This window comes from Oncorhynchus masou, chromosome 11 (genome assembly GCF_036934945.1).
Source record: "Oncorhynchus masou masou isolate Uvic2021 chromosome 11, UVic_Omas_1.1, whole genome shotgun sequence".
NCBI lineage: Eukaryota > Metazoa > Chordata > Actinopteri > Salmoniformes > Salmonidae > Oncorhynchus > Oncorhynchus masou.
In genome coordinates, this window is record NC_088222.1 from 13,644,774 (window position 1) to 13,659,452 (window position 14,679).

The 14,679-nt window shown below is 44.4% G+C and overlaps 1 protein-coding gene across 1 annotated transcript in view; it reads right to left on the bottom strand.

Moving 5' to 3' along the window:
• The window catches only part of LOC135548141 (SH2 domain-containing protein 3C-like), a 112,124-nt gene extending 99,286 nt beyond the window's left edge, over positions 1 to 12,838 (bottom strand). The window contains exons 1-2 of the mRNA XM_064977434.1: positions 12,716 to 12,838; positions 8,391 to 9,417 (exon numbers count right to left, since the gene is read on the bottom strand). Of these exons, the coding sequence (XP_064833506.1) occupies positions 8,391 to 9,417; positions 12,716 to 12,737 (1,049 nt within the window). The 5' untranslated portion in view covers positions 12,738 to 12,838. The remainder of the gene's footprint in view (positions 1 to 8,390; positions 9,418 to 12,715) is intronic.
• Positions 12,839 to 14,679: the final 1,841 nt, after the last annotated feature.

The following is a 14,679-nucleotide window of genomic DNA, read 5'->3' on the forward strand; positions in this document are numbered from 1 at the left end:
AGAAAATCTGTCTCCCTCCAGCAGGTGGCGTATTTTCGTTGTTTTGCCCACCAAGCAAGGAGTTTTTGTATGGAGTTCAATGAGAGTGTCGAATTTGGTCAACAAAAAAAATGAATTTCTTATTTGCTACGTGAGGTTTATTTTATCTAATATACGTGTTGTAGTGCTTAAGTTGTTACTGGTACACTGATATAAGTAGGATACTTGACATCCCGGCAACCTTGAGAAAAAAAGTTATATCGGAGTTGTCTAGAGATGGCTATGCATATTCATGATGAGGCTAGTAGCATATCATCTCTCTCCATTGAATACAGGCGGTTGACGTCAACAACCCTGATCGAATATTCAAAAAAGGATCACAATTTTTGTATTTAACCTTCATTTAACAAGCAATAAGTTAAGAAAAAAATATTATTTACAATGACAGCCTACGCCGGCCAAACCCAGACAACACTGGGCCAATTGAGCACTGCCCTATGGGACAGCCATTGTGCCAGTTGTGATACAGCCTGGATTCGAACCAGGGTGTCTGTAGTGACGCCTCTAGCACTGAGATGCAGAGCCTTAGACCGCTGCACCACTCGGGAGCCCAATAATGAGATGTATCCCCCCAATCCAAAGAAAGGATAGGCGGAAGCTAGACAGCACGCCGTGGTGCTTTGTGGACACCGACTCCCATTGTTTGGATGGAGAGACATGTAGCTGGTCAGTATATCCATCATCTTTGGCTATATGGACACGCCTGGTGTCCAAATTGATGATTTATGTTGCGCAGTTGAGAGTCGAGTGGAGACGAATGGAGACGAATGGATTCCGATGCATAAACGAACCAATGATATCCTTTGGGTGAGTAAATGAACCAATGATATCGCTGTATTTAGTGAAGACGGAAGTTCAAACTATAGACTTGGAATTGAAGCTGGCACCTCATCGCTGGGAGACAGGGGTCCTGGATAATGAGAATCTTCATGGAGAAGCTGTAACAATAGAAGAGAAGCATGGAGAGGCCAGAGATAGAAGAGAAGCATGGAGAGGCCAGAGATAGAAGAGAAGCATGGAGAGGCCAGAGATAGAAGAGAAGCATGGAGAGGCCAGAGATAGAAGAGAAGCATGGAGAGGCCAGAGATAGAAGAGAAGCATGGAGAGGCCATGGAGAGGCCAGAAATAGAAGAGAAGCATGGGAGGCCAGAGATAGAAGAGAAGCATGGGGAGGCCAGAGATCGAAGAGAAGCATGGAGAGGCCAGAGATCGAAGAGAAGAGAAGCATGGAGAGGCATGGAGAGATAGAAGAGAAGCATGGAGAGGCCAGAAATAGAAGAGAAGCATGGAGAGGCCAGAGATAGAAGAGAAGCATGGGGAGGCCAGAGATCGAAGAGAAGCATGGAGAGGCCAGAGATAGAAGAGAAGCATGGAGAGGCCAGAGATAGAAGAGAAGCATGGAGAGGCCAGAGATAGAAGAGAAGCATGGAGAGGCCAGAGATTGAAGAGAAGCATGGAGAGGCCAGAGATAGAAGAGAAGCATGGAGAGGCCAGAGATTGAAGAGAAGCATGGAGAGGCCAGAGATAGAAGAGAAGCATGGAGAGGCCAGAGATCGAAGAGAAGCATGGAGAGGCCAGAGATAGAAGAGAAGCATGGAGAGGCCAGAGATAGAAGAGAAGCATGGAGAGGCCAGAGATAGAAGAGAAGCATGGAGAGGCCAGAGATTGAAGAGAAGCATGGAGAGGCCAGAGATAGAAGAGAAGCATGGAGAGGCCAGAGATTGAAGAGAAGCATGGAGAGGCCAGACTTGTAAATTGGGCTAAGGAATAGAAGTTCAGTTTTGGAGAAACACCATCAGTGCAAGCTCTGCAAGCAATACAGTGGATGAAAGCACAGCATGAGTGTGGTGAACGGATAGACGGCCTTATAGACAGTTAGGAAGAAGGAGAAGAGCCAAGTACAAAACGTATTCTGCTGTCTCTGATGGTTAGGAAATGTAACCTGACGAGAGTGAGGATGAATGACCTGTGGTGGCAGGTGTGGTGAAGACCTCTGAATCCGAGCTTCGCCCTGATGGTCATGCAAAGGATGATTCGGGCCCAGTAGGAGTGACATTTTTGGAGAAAGTGGATCCATGCCTTTTGGCTGATCCATATGTAGTCTCAGACTGGGTGGAACATAAGTTGGGTACTGTTCAAATCGGAGAAGGTAGCTCCAAGTGGACTTCTGATGAATTTATGTTTATTAACCTTTATTTAAACAGGGGAACAAGCTGAGACAGAGTCTCTTTTACAGTTGGGCCCTGTGATACAACAATAAAAACAACACAGCAATTAATAAGATTTTAAAACCAAACAAAATCAAAAGATATAGAAAATACAAGATGGATATTAAAACGATAAAAATAAATAAACTGCTATAAGAAAAACACACAAAAAACAATCACAGTTTATAATAAAAAGTTTATAATAATAAGTTTATAATAAGTTTATAATAAAAAGTTAATGCAATGTACATTTAAACTGTCTTACAAGCACTAAAACATCTAACTGGAGTTCTCGCTGCAATTCATTCCATGAGTGTGGAGCATGATATTCAAATGCCGTTGTCACAGATCCCCCCGTTGCTGCTGCTCATTCTGTTCACCAGTTCCAGAGGTCTACGTCACTGGCTTCTAGGCTTCACTGAACGGGATTCATTATCATCAACCCCGGACTGTCTTGTCTGTTTACACACACCTGGTTCCCATTACCCCTGATCAGTATGTTATATATGTGTCCTCTGTTCCCTCTGTCTTTGTCGGTTATTGTTCCCTCTGTCTTTGTCGGTTATTGTTCCCATGTCCGTTGGTGGTGTGAGTCCCTATGCGTTGGTGCAGCTGTTATGCTGCGTGCTTTATATATACACGGCATCGTCCCGTGTCGTTCAACGAGGTTTACCCTCGCTCTTTTGTTTGGGTACAGCCCAGTGTTTTTGTATACATGTTTGTTTTGGGTGTATTATAAAACCTTATTGTGTGTTCCTGCGCCTGTCTCCAAATCCTTTATACCAGCGTGACAGCTGTTTTGTCTAACTCCGAGTGAATCCGGGGTATCTCTAGCACTAACGTGTCCTGTGACAGAGTCTGATAAATACTGTTTGACCACTGGATTGTTGAGTTAAGACAGTTAGGAAGTTTCTGTGAGACAGCTTTATAAACATCAACCCGTGTCTGGTCCTTCTAAAAGTCAGGGAGTCCCAGCCAACCGAAGTGTACAATAGGCAATGATGTGAAAAGCAAAAGTTTGCACCAGTAACAAGGCACAATGCTGCATGATACACTGCATCTAATTTATTCACTGATGCTGATCCATGCTTATACAGTTGAAGTCAGTTGTTTACATACACCTTAGCCAAATACATTTAAACTCAGTTTTTCACAATTCCTGACATTTAATCCTGTGTAAAAGTGTAAAAGTAAAAGTTTCCTGTCTTAGGTCAGTTAGGATCACCACTATTTTAAGAATGTGAAATGTCAGAATAATAGTAGAGAGAGAATTGCCTTTAAATTGTTTAACTTGGGTCAAATGTTTCGGGTAGCCTTCCACAAGTTTCCCACAATAAGTTGGGTGAATTTTGTCCCATTGCTCCTCACTGAGTTGGTGTAACTGAGTTGGTGTAACTGAGTCAGGTTTATAGGCCTCCTTGCTCGCACACACTTTTTCAGTTCTGCCCACATATTCTGCCCAGTTCTGCCCAAGCCATTTTGCCACACCTTTGGAAGTATGCTTGTGGTCATTGTCCATTTGGAAGACCCATTTGCGACCAAGCTTTAACTTCCTGACTGATGTTTTTGAGATGTTGCTTCAATATATCCACATAATTTTCATTCCTCATGAATCCATCTATTTTGTGACCTGCGCCAGTCCCTCCTGCAGAAAAGCACCCCCACAACATGATGCTGCCACCCCCGTGCATCACGGTTGGGATGGTGTCCTTCGGCTTGCAAGCATCCCCATTTTTCCTCCAAACATAACGATGGTCATTACGGCCAAACAGTTCTATTTTTGTTTCATCAGACCAGAGGATATTTCTCCAAAAAGTATATTTGTCCCCATGTGCAGTTGCAAACAATAGTCCGTCATTTTTATGGCGTATTTGGAGCAGTGGCTTCTTCCTTGCTGAGCGGCCTTTCAGGTTATGTCGATATAGGACTCGTTTTACTGTGGATATAGATACTTTTGTACCTGTTTCCTCCAGCATCTTCACAAGGTCATTTGCTGTTGTTCTGGGATTGATCTGCTAACTTTCGCACCAAAGTACGTTCATCTCTAGGAGACAGAACGCGTCTCCTTCCTGAGCGGTATGATGGCTGCATGGTCCCATGGTGTGTATACTTGCGTACTATTGTTTGTACAGATGAATGTGGTACCTTCAGGTGTTTGGAAATTGCTCCCAAGGAAGAACCAGACTTGTGGAGGTCTACAATTGTTTTTCTGAGGTCTTGCCTGATTTCTTTAGATTTTCCCGTGATGTCAAGCAAAGAGGCACTGAGTTTGAAGGTAGGCCTTGAAATACATCCACAGGTACACCTTCAATTGACTCTAATGTTGTCAATTAGCTTATCAGAAGCTTCTAAAGCCATGACATAATTTTCTGGAATTTTCCAAGCTGTTTAAAGGCACAGTCAACTTAGTGTATGTTGTAAACTGACCCACTGGAATTGTGATACAGTGACTTATACAGTGCCTTGCGAAAGTATTCGGCCCCCTTGAACTTTGCGACCTTTTGCCACATTTCAGGCTTCAAACATAACGATATAAAACTATTTTTTTGTGAAGAATCAACAACAAGTGGGACACAATCATGAAGTGGAATGACATTTATTGGATATTTCAAACTTTTTTAACAAATCAAAAACTGAAAAATTGGGCGTGCAAAATTATTCAGCCCCCTTAAGTTAATACTTTGTAGCGCCACCTTTTGCTGCGATTACAGCTGTAAGTCGCTTGGGGTATGTCTCTATCAGTTTTACACATTGAGAGACTGACATTTTTTCCCATTCCTCCTTGCAAAACAACTCGAGCTCAGTGAGGTTGGATGGAGAGCATTTGTGAACAGCAGTTTTCAGTTCTTTCCACAGATTCTCGATTGGATTCAGGTCTGGACTTTGGCTTGGCCATTCTAACACCTGGATATGTTTATTTTTAAACCATTCCATTGTAGATTTTGCTTTATGTTTTGGATCATTGTCTTGTTGGAAGACAAATCTCCGTCCCAGTCTCAGGTCTTTTGCAGACTCCATCAGGTTTTCTTCCAGAATGGTCCTGTATTTGGCTCCATCCATCTTCCCATCAATTTTAACCATCTTCCCTGTCCCTGCTAAAGAAAAGCAGGCCCAAACCATGATGCTGCCACCACCATGTTTGGCAGTGGGGATGGTGTGTTCAGGTTGATGAACTGTGTTGCTTTTACGCCAAACATAACGTTTTGCATTGTTGCCAAAAAGTTCAATTTTGGTTTAATCTGAGCAGAGCACCTTCTTCCACATGTTTGGTGTGTCTCCCAGGTGGCTTGTGGCAAACTTTAAACAACACTTTTTATGGATATTTTTTAAGAAATGGCTTTCTTCTTGCCACTCTTCCATAAAGGCCAGATTTGTGCAATATACGACTGATTGTTGTCCTATGGACAGAGTCTCCCACCTCAGCTGTAGATCTCTGCAGTTCATCCAGAGTGATCATGGGCCTCTTGGCTGCATCTCTGATCAGTCTTCTCCTTGTATGAGCTGAAAGTTTAGAGGGACGGCCAGGTCTTGGTAGATTTGCAGTGGTCTGATACTCCTTCCATTTCAATATTATCGCTTGCACAGTGCTCCTTTGGATGGTTAAAGCTTGGGAAATCTTTTTGTATCCAAATCGGTATTTAAACTTCTTCACAACAGTATCTCGGACCTGCCTGGTGTGTTCCTTGTTCTTCATGATGCTCTCTGCGCTTTTAACGGACCTCTTAGACTATCACAGTGCAGGTGCATTTATACGGAGACTTGATTACACACAGATTACATACTCTACTTGTATTTATCATCATTAGTCATTTAGGTCAACATTGGATCATTCAGAGATCCTCACTGAACTTCTGGAGAGAGTTTTCTGCACTGAAAGTAAAGGGGCTGAATAATTTTGCACGCCTAATTTTTCAGTTTTTGATTTGTTAAAAAAGTTTGAAATATCCAATAAATGTCGTTCCACTTCATGATTGTGTCCCAATTGTTGTTGATTCTTCACAAAAAAATACAGTTATATATCTTTATGTTTGAAACCTGAAATGTGGCAAAAGGTCGCAAAGTTCAAGGGGGCCGAATACTTTCGCAAGGCACTGTAAGTGAAATAATCAGTCAACAATTGTTGGACAAATGATTTGTGTCATGCACAAAGTAGATGTCCTAACCGACTTGCCGAAACTATAGTTTGTTAAGAAGAAATTTGTGGAGTGGTTGAAAAACGAGTTTTAATGACTCCAACCTAAGCGTATGTAAACTTCTGACTTCAACTGTATAAAACATCCCCATAATCAAGCACTGACATAAAAGTGGCCTGTTCAGTTTCCTTTCTGTGCTGTGATGACAGACAAGATTTATTTCTATAAAAAGGTTTTAGAAGAGAGATTATCCTCTAACCAAATTCCAAAGTATGTATTGTTGGGAACATGTTCCAAAAGAGAACCATCATGGGTAGCAATGTTCACATTTCCCAGTTGTATGTGTTTCTAATGTCCAGGGGGAAGCGAAGGAGCGAATGCTCTGTGCTGTTGTGTTTTGCCAGCTTGCAGCATACTTAATGTGTCTCTGTTCATTAATGGTCAATTACTGTGAGACCAGCAGTTATTTGCTTGACAATCACCGGCTGATGACATTTCATGACTGCCAGAGCCCTAGGCATGTACCTCATGTACCAGAGCCCTAGGCGGGTACCTCATGTACCTCGATGAACCAGTACCCCTGCAAATGGACTCTACTGATACCTTGTATATTATTGTTATTTTATTGTGTTAATATTTTATCTTGAGTTAAAAAAAAACATTTTTTAAACAATTGATTTAATATATAATTAGTATACAAAGGACAGTTGGGCTAGGGCGGCACTAGGCTATTGGCAGGGCTGGAGGGTACAATAACACATTACGCAAATGCCTTAAGAGATATACTCACATTTATAATTTGAACAGCATTTTGTTGGTAGAGTATTTAATTGTCTTAAAATATTGTTAAATGTATTTTTGTAAAGTCAGAAAACCTTTTGTTAATGTTGTTAATAAGTAGGTATAGTTCATTCAGAAAATATTCAGACCCCTTGAATTTTTCCACATTTTGATAAGTTGTAGCCTTTTTCTAAAATGGAATAAATAAATAAAATTCCCTCATCAATCAACACACAGTACCTCATAATGACAAAGCAAAACTGGTTTTAGAAGAAAGAAAAAAACAGAAATATATATATTTATATAAATATATATTATTATTTTTTTAACGGAAATATCACATTTACATAAGTATTCAGACCCTTTACTCAGTACTTTGTTGAAGCAACTTTGACAGCGATTACAGCCTTGAGCGATTACAGTCTTATTGGGTATGACTCTACAAGCGTGTAAGAAATGTGATATTTTTAATAGCGTTTTATTTGATTTGATACCTGTAAAGAAGTCGAATATGTTGTTCCACATTGGAAAATGTAGCTCTTCAGAGAAAATCGTTATACTCCAAGGAAGTCAGTTTCACTGTGACATATGCCCACAGGTTCCTCGATACTGCCACGTACTGTGACTTTTCTTCATACTAGAAGTGAAATCCCCAGACCCAATACATCTCCGCTGAATGTCCTAGGAAAAGTCAGGCACACTATTTTCTTTTAAAGGCCAGGGGAACTTACTTCTGACATTTTACAGTCTGTGACCTTCATAAACAAACCATAAAACCTGGTCATCAGTCTGTCCGCGCAGAGGCATCCACACAGAGGCATCCACACAGAGGCATCCACACAGAGGAATCCACACAGAGGAATCCACACAGAGGCATCCACACAGAGGCATCCACACAGAGGCATCCACACAGAGGCATCCACACAGAGGAATCCACACAGAGGCATCCACACAGAGGCATCCACACAGAGGCATCCACACAGAGGCATCCACACAGAGGCACTGTACATCATTAGACACAGATCTTCAGGTTGGACTCCTTGAAGAATGGGCTGAGGCAACTCAAATTAGTCATGCTTTCCCTCCCTCTCGTAGAAGCTTCTAGCTGTCTATGAGCAAGTAACCAATCAGGGATACTGATTATGTTTAGCTGCATTACAAACAGTGGAGCAGTTTTATCACATCCCACAATGGCAGTTTTGGTTGAAATTCAAGAAATGGTTACTCTCACCTGTTCACAGGTTCACCAGGATGAGTTTCCCTCTGAAGGTCTCTTCCACTAGAACCACAGGAGGCCGTCTCAGGCAGGGAGCTGGAGTTACTGTCTGTCACTAGGTTATCAGCTCTCTCCCTGGGGAAGCCCTCCTCACAATGCTGGGTGACCTGGGTCCCAGGCAGGGATGTCTTAGGAACCTTAGGGGTTGGAGATGGCTCTTCTGTCTGAATGTTCACCTGGCTCTGTGAGGACATGGAAACTGACTGACCAGGAACAGAAGGAAGATTTCTTCTGGCCCCACCAGTTGATGCTGTATCTGGAGATGGAACACCCTGATCAGTGGTGACTGTGTTTCCTTCAGGTACGTCATCACAGCCAGTAGAGGAGGAAGCAGACCCCACAGCCTGAGCTGACAGTAGCTGACTTGGCTGTGGTTTTCCTTCCTCGCAGTGGGCGTGTGGGTCTTTGTGTTTACTTCTACTGAGTGATCCCCCTCTGGGGATGGGAGGCAGCCCCTGGGCGTGTGGGTCTTTGTGTTTACTTCTACTGAGTGATCCCCCTCTGGGGATGGGAGGTAGCCCCTGGGCCTGTTGGGTCTTTGGACCAGGACCAGCCTGGCTAGATAGAGGTGAGCGAGGCTCGTCCTGTCTGGTGCCAGGCTCGTCCTGTCTGGAGCCAGGCTTGCTAGATAGAGCTGTGAGAAGGGGAGAGCTACAGACATGGTCCCTTCCCGGCCGCTGGCTCTGACTCCTGCCCAGCCCCGCCCCCTTCTTGGTTCCTCCTTTCACAGAATTCCCACTCTTGTCTCTCTTCCTGAGGAGGAGGCGGGGCAAGGTGCCCATGTGGGTGTAGTTGTCGCTGGAGCGGGCGTAGCTGGAGGTGCGCGGACGAGTCATATCCATGTCGTCAACAGACGTCTCCGCGGCGTCGGGGGAGGATACCACATCCAGAGCTCTGCCCCCGTCAGACTTGGAGGGAGATTTGTCTGACGATGATCCACGACGAAAGGATAGGTTGGAGAGACTCCCAAACCACTTGAAACCTATTGAGGGAGGGGGAGAGACAGACAGACAATGTGTCATATATTTACAGTAATACGCTGGTATTCTCTTAGAAATGTGTCTTTTCTCTTTTGTATAGTCTGTTTTGTTTAATTTTGTCACATAAACTGTTTTAAGTGTTCTAGAATGTTGAGTGTTCTAGAATGTTTGGAATGTAATGTATTGACCCCCTGGGCTGGGTTGTTGGATTGCAGGTGAAAGCCTGGTTCTTTTTTATAGAACTCCAGCTGTTCAAAGTTAACAATATAACATGGTCAGATTCAGAGTTGGTGTAATATCCAGAACAATATATAAACACTGGGCAGGAATGGAAACAACTTGTCTGAGGGGGTATGAGACAACTTTTTTTGACAGTTTTTTTTGGACAGATATTTACACACTGTGAGGTCGAAATAACTAACAATCTGAAATTGCGAATGTCCTTTTAGTGTAAGAGGAAAAAATTGGTGGAAATAATTACTGGAATTTCAGCCTGTTCAGGTGGGATGGAGTTTTTGGCCCACGGCATGACATCATGATCTGATATGAAGAAACCGATACGACAACAATAACTTCTAACGTAACTGGTCCCTCTAACAGTACAGCTGGCCCCAGCTTGGCCCCCCCAGTTGAAATGATCTAGAACCGCCACTGATTCACACCCAGTGCGTTTTCCACATTTCGTTGTGTTACAGCCTGCATTTCAAATGGATAACATTCTCTTTTTTTACTGGCCGACACACAATACCCCATAAAATGTCAAAGTGGAATCATGTTCCATGGGATTCAACCCCTTTGTTATGGCAAGCCTAAATAAGTTAATGAGGAAAATTTGCATAACATGTCACATAATAAGTAGCATGGACTCACTCTGTGTGGAATAATAGTGTTTAACATGATTTTTGAATGACTACCCAATCTCTGTACCCAACACATACAAACAGCGTCAATACACGGCTAAGATCGAGTCGTCCTACACCGGCTCTGACGCTCGTCGGATGTGGCAGGGCCTGCTAACCATTACAGACTACAAAGGGAAGCACAGCCGAGAGCTTCCCAATGACACGAGCCTACCGGACGAGCTAAACTACTTCTATGCTCGCTTCGAGGCAAATAACACTGAAACATGCATGAGAGCACCAGCTGTACCGGAAGACTGTGTGATGACGCACTCCGCAGTCAATGTGAGTAAGACCTTAAAACAGGTCAACATTCAGGTCAACATTCACAAGGAAGCAGGGCCAGACGGATTACCAGGATGTGTACTGCAAGTATGCGCTGACCAATTAGCAAGTGTCTTCACTGACATTTTCAACCTCTCCCCTGACCGAGTCAATAATACCAACATTTTTTAAGCAGACCACCATAGTGCCTGTGCCCAAGAACACTAAGGTGACCTGCCTAAATGAATACCGACCCATAGCACTTACGTCTGTAGACATGAAGTGCTTTGAAAGTCTGGTCATGGCTCACATCAACACCATCATCCCAGAAACCCTAGATCCACTCCAATTTGCATACCACCCCAACTGATCCACAGATGATGTAGTCTCTATTGCACTCCACACTGCCCTTTCCCACCTGGACAGAAGGAACACCTATGTGAGAATGCTATTTATTGACTACAGCTCAGCGTTCAACACCATAGTGCCCATGAAGCTCATCACTAAGCTAAGGACCCTGGGACTAAACATCTCCCTCTGCAACTGGATCCTGGACTTCCTGACGGGCGCCCCCAGGTGGTAAGGGTAGGTAACAACACATCCTCCACGCTGATCCTCAACACAGGGGCCCCTCAGGGGTGCGTGCTCAGCCCCCTCCTGTACTCCCTATTCACTCATGACTGCACGACTCCAACACCATCATTAAATTTGCCGATGACACAACAGTGGTAGGCCTGATCACCGACAACAACAAGACAGTCTAATGGAAGGAAGTCAGAGACCTGGTCATGTGGTGCCAGGATAACAACCTCTCACTCAACATATAAACTAGTTATTTCTGTGTTTAATTTTCAATACATTTACTAACATTTCTAAAAACATGTTTTCTATTTGTCATTATGGGGTATTGTTTGTGGATGGGTGAAAAAAACAACATATTCAATCGATTTTGAATTCAGGCTGAAACACAACAACATGTGTCAAGGGGTATGAAAACTCTCTGAAGGCACTGTATGCTCTTCTTATTGAGCAAAATGGAGGCTTTGCCTGCTTTTGGATACCTGTGATTTCAGAAAGGTAGGCTACTAACTTTTACAGTAACAACCGTTGTTCTCTGAACTTTCTCTAGACTCTTGTGTTTCTGTCCAGACCATAACTGAGAAGACTGATAGTTACAGAACCAGCAGAGTTAAATATTAAACAGACATGGACAGAACAGGGCAGCCAGTGCTGTACTGTGAACAGGAGGATGAGAAAGAAACTACTGGGTTGGTCTTTACTTTGTCCTCAAAGAGGCACTGGCCACACAGTAAAGGATAATTTTGTATCATGACTTTTGCAACTGTGATATCTTACCTACTATCTCTCCTCTGTGACGTAAAGAGCACATTCAAAGAGGCCCTGTTAACTGATGAAACTGAAGTGTTTCCGGTGTGTGCTGCTGCTGCTGCAGTTGGTGTGTGTGTGTGTGCGTGTGTGCGTGTGTGCGTGTGTGCGTGTGTGCGTGTGTGCGTGTGTGTGTGTGTGTGTGCGTGTGTGTGTGTGTGCGTGTGTGTGTGTGTGTGCGTGCGGTATTTTCACACTTCCACCTCCTCTTCCCCTCAGTGAAGTACAGAAATAAACCTCACCAGAAATGTTCTCCATTAAACCTGGCTGAGGTATATGTCAGGACTTAGGACCAAAAATAGCCTATCATGTTTAACCTATACATTACAATGCAGTATATGATGTCTATAGTGTTGAGTCATGTATGTCCCTGCTAATTTTGTCTGTAGTCATCATGACGCATGTTATTGTAATGGTGTAGGTATAGCACCTCCTTGTAGCAGGCTAGATCAGGAGAAGTGCATTTTTTAGCATGTCCCTATTCATTTATTTATCAGTGAGAAAGCCTTATCTAGGTCAGCCTAAAAGGATAGATGAAGACATAGACAACATATCTACAGTGTCTATCTAAACTGTCTATCGCTATGTTTGCGTGAGACTAGTGAGAGGAATGGCAGGTGGCTCGTCAAACAGCGCTGCTGTCCTGTCACCAACGTGACATAATCATAATAGCGGTACATTTAGTTTACGATAAACATGAATTGTCACTTTACACACACACACCCACACACACACATCGTAGGCTACTCACTCAATTTCCGTTTTCCGCTCATGTTGTGGATGTGGGGTGGTGGGATGATGTCCAACTTCAGGCTGACTGGCTGGGGGGGAAGATAGCTACTGACTGGAGATCTAGAGCTGGAACCAACCTCTCCTCTAGCTGACACAGTTCAGTTCCGCTCCACGGGGCAGATGCAGAGATGCATGCATTAGAAGCTAGCTGTGTAAACAGACCTCTGTGCTTCCTGTGTTGGGCAGTGGGGAGGTGGAGGTGATAGAGAGGTGAGAGAGGAGCTTGAAACAGTATTAAGGCTATACAGAAGAAGTGCACCTGTGTGTGTGTGTGTGTGTGTGTGTGTGTGTGTGTGTGTGTGTGTGTGTGTGTGTGTGTGTGTGTGTGTGTGTGTGTGTGTGTGTGTGTGTGTGTGTGTGTGTGTGTGTGTGTGTGTGTGTGTCATTCTAAGGTACCGACAACCAGAAAATGGTACTTCATGTGAGACCACCCTTAGACTGTTAGTGCTGCCTGCATGTGAGACCTTCGCCCACAGACTGTTAGTGCTGCCTGCATGTGAGACCACCATTAGACTGTTAGTGCTGCCTGCATGTGAGACCTTCGCCCACAGACTGTTAGTGCTGCCTGCATGTGAGACTTTCGCCCACAGACTGTCAGTGGTGCCTGCATGTGAGACCTTCGCCCCCAGATGGTTAGTGCTGCCTACATGTGAAACCTTCGCCCACAGACTGTTACTGCTGCCTGCATGTGAGACCTTCGCCCCCAGACTGTTAGTCCTGCCTGCATGTGAGACCTTCGCCCCCAGACGGTTAGTGCTGCCTGCATGTGAGGCCTTCGACCCACAGACTGTTAGTGCTGCCTGCATGTGAGACCTTCGCCCCCAGACTGTTCGTGCTGCCTGCATGTGAGGCCTTCGCCCACAGACTGCTAGTGCTGTCTGTATGATATGTTACATTTCGTATGGTATGTATTAATTTGTGGATGTCCATCACCCAATTAGTATAATACACGATATATACAAAAGTATGTGGACACCCCTTCAAATTAGTGGATTTGGCTATTTCAGCTACACCCGTTGCTGACAGATGGTCATAGAGCTCGGAGGACCTGGGGACCATGCCTTAGGACTACTTGGCCTGATGACTCCTGGCTGTCCCCAGTCCACTTAGTCGTGCTGCTGCTCCAGTTTCAACTGTTCCACCTGCGGCTATGGAGCCCAGACCTGTTCACCGGACGTGCTACCTTGTCATGGCCGTCCATCCGTGTCTGTCTCTCTCTCTGTGTCTGTCTGTCTCTCTCTCTGTGTGTCTGTCTGTCTCTCTCTCTCTGTGTCTGTCTGTCTCTCTCTCTGTGTGTCTGTCTCTCTCTCTCTGTGTGTCTGTCTCTCTCTCTCTGTGTGTCTGTCTCTCTCTCTCTGTGTGTCTGTCTCTCTCTCTCTCTCTGTGTCTGTCTCTCTCTCTCTCTGTGTCTGTCTCTCTCTCTCTCTGTGTCTGTCTCTCTCTCTCTCTGTGTGTCTGTCTCTCTCTCTCTGTGTCTGTCTCTCTCTCTGTGTGTCTGTCTCTCTCTCTGTGTGTCTGTCTCTCTCTGTGTGTCTGTCTCTCTCTCTCTGTGTGTCTCTCTCTCTCTCTGTGTCTGTCTCTCTCTCTCTCTGTGTCTGTCTCTCTCTCTCTCTGTGTCTGTCTCTCTCTCTCTCTGTGTCTGTCTCTCTCTCTCTCTGTGTCTGTCTCTCTCTCTCTCTGTGTCTCTCTCTCTCTCTCTGTGTGTCTCTCTCTCTCTGTGTCTGTCTCTCTCTGTGTCTGTCTCTCTCTCTGTGCCAACTGTAAAGTTTGGTGGAGGATGAATAATGGTCTGGGGCTGTTTTTCATAGTTCGGACAAGGCCTCTAGGTTCCGGTGAAGGGAGATCTTAACTCAACAGCATACAATAACAGTTCTAGACAATTCTGTGCTTCCAAATTTGTTGCAATAGCTTGGTGAAGGCCCT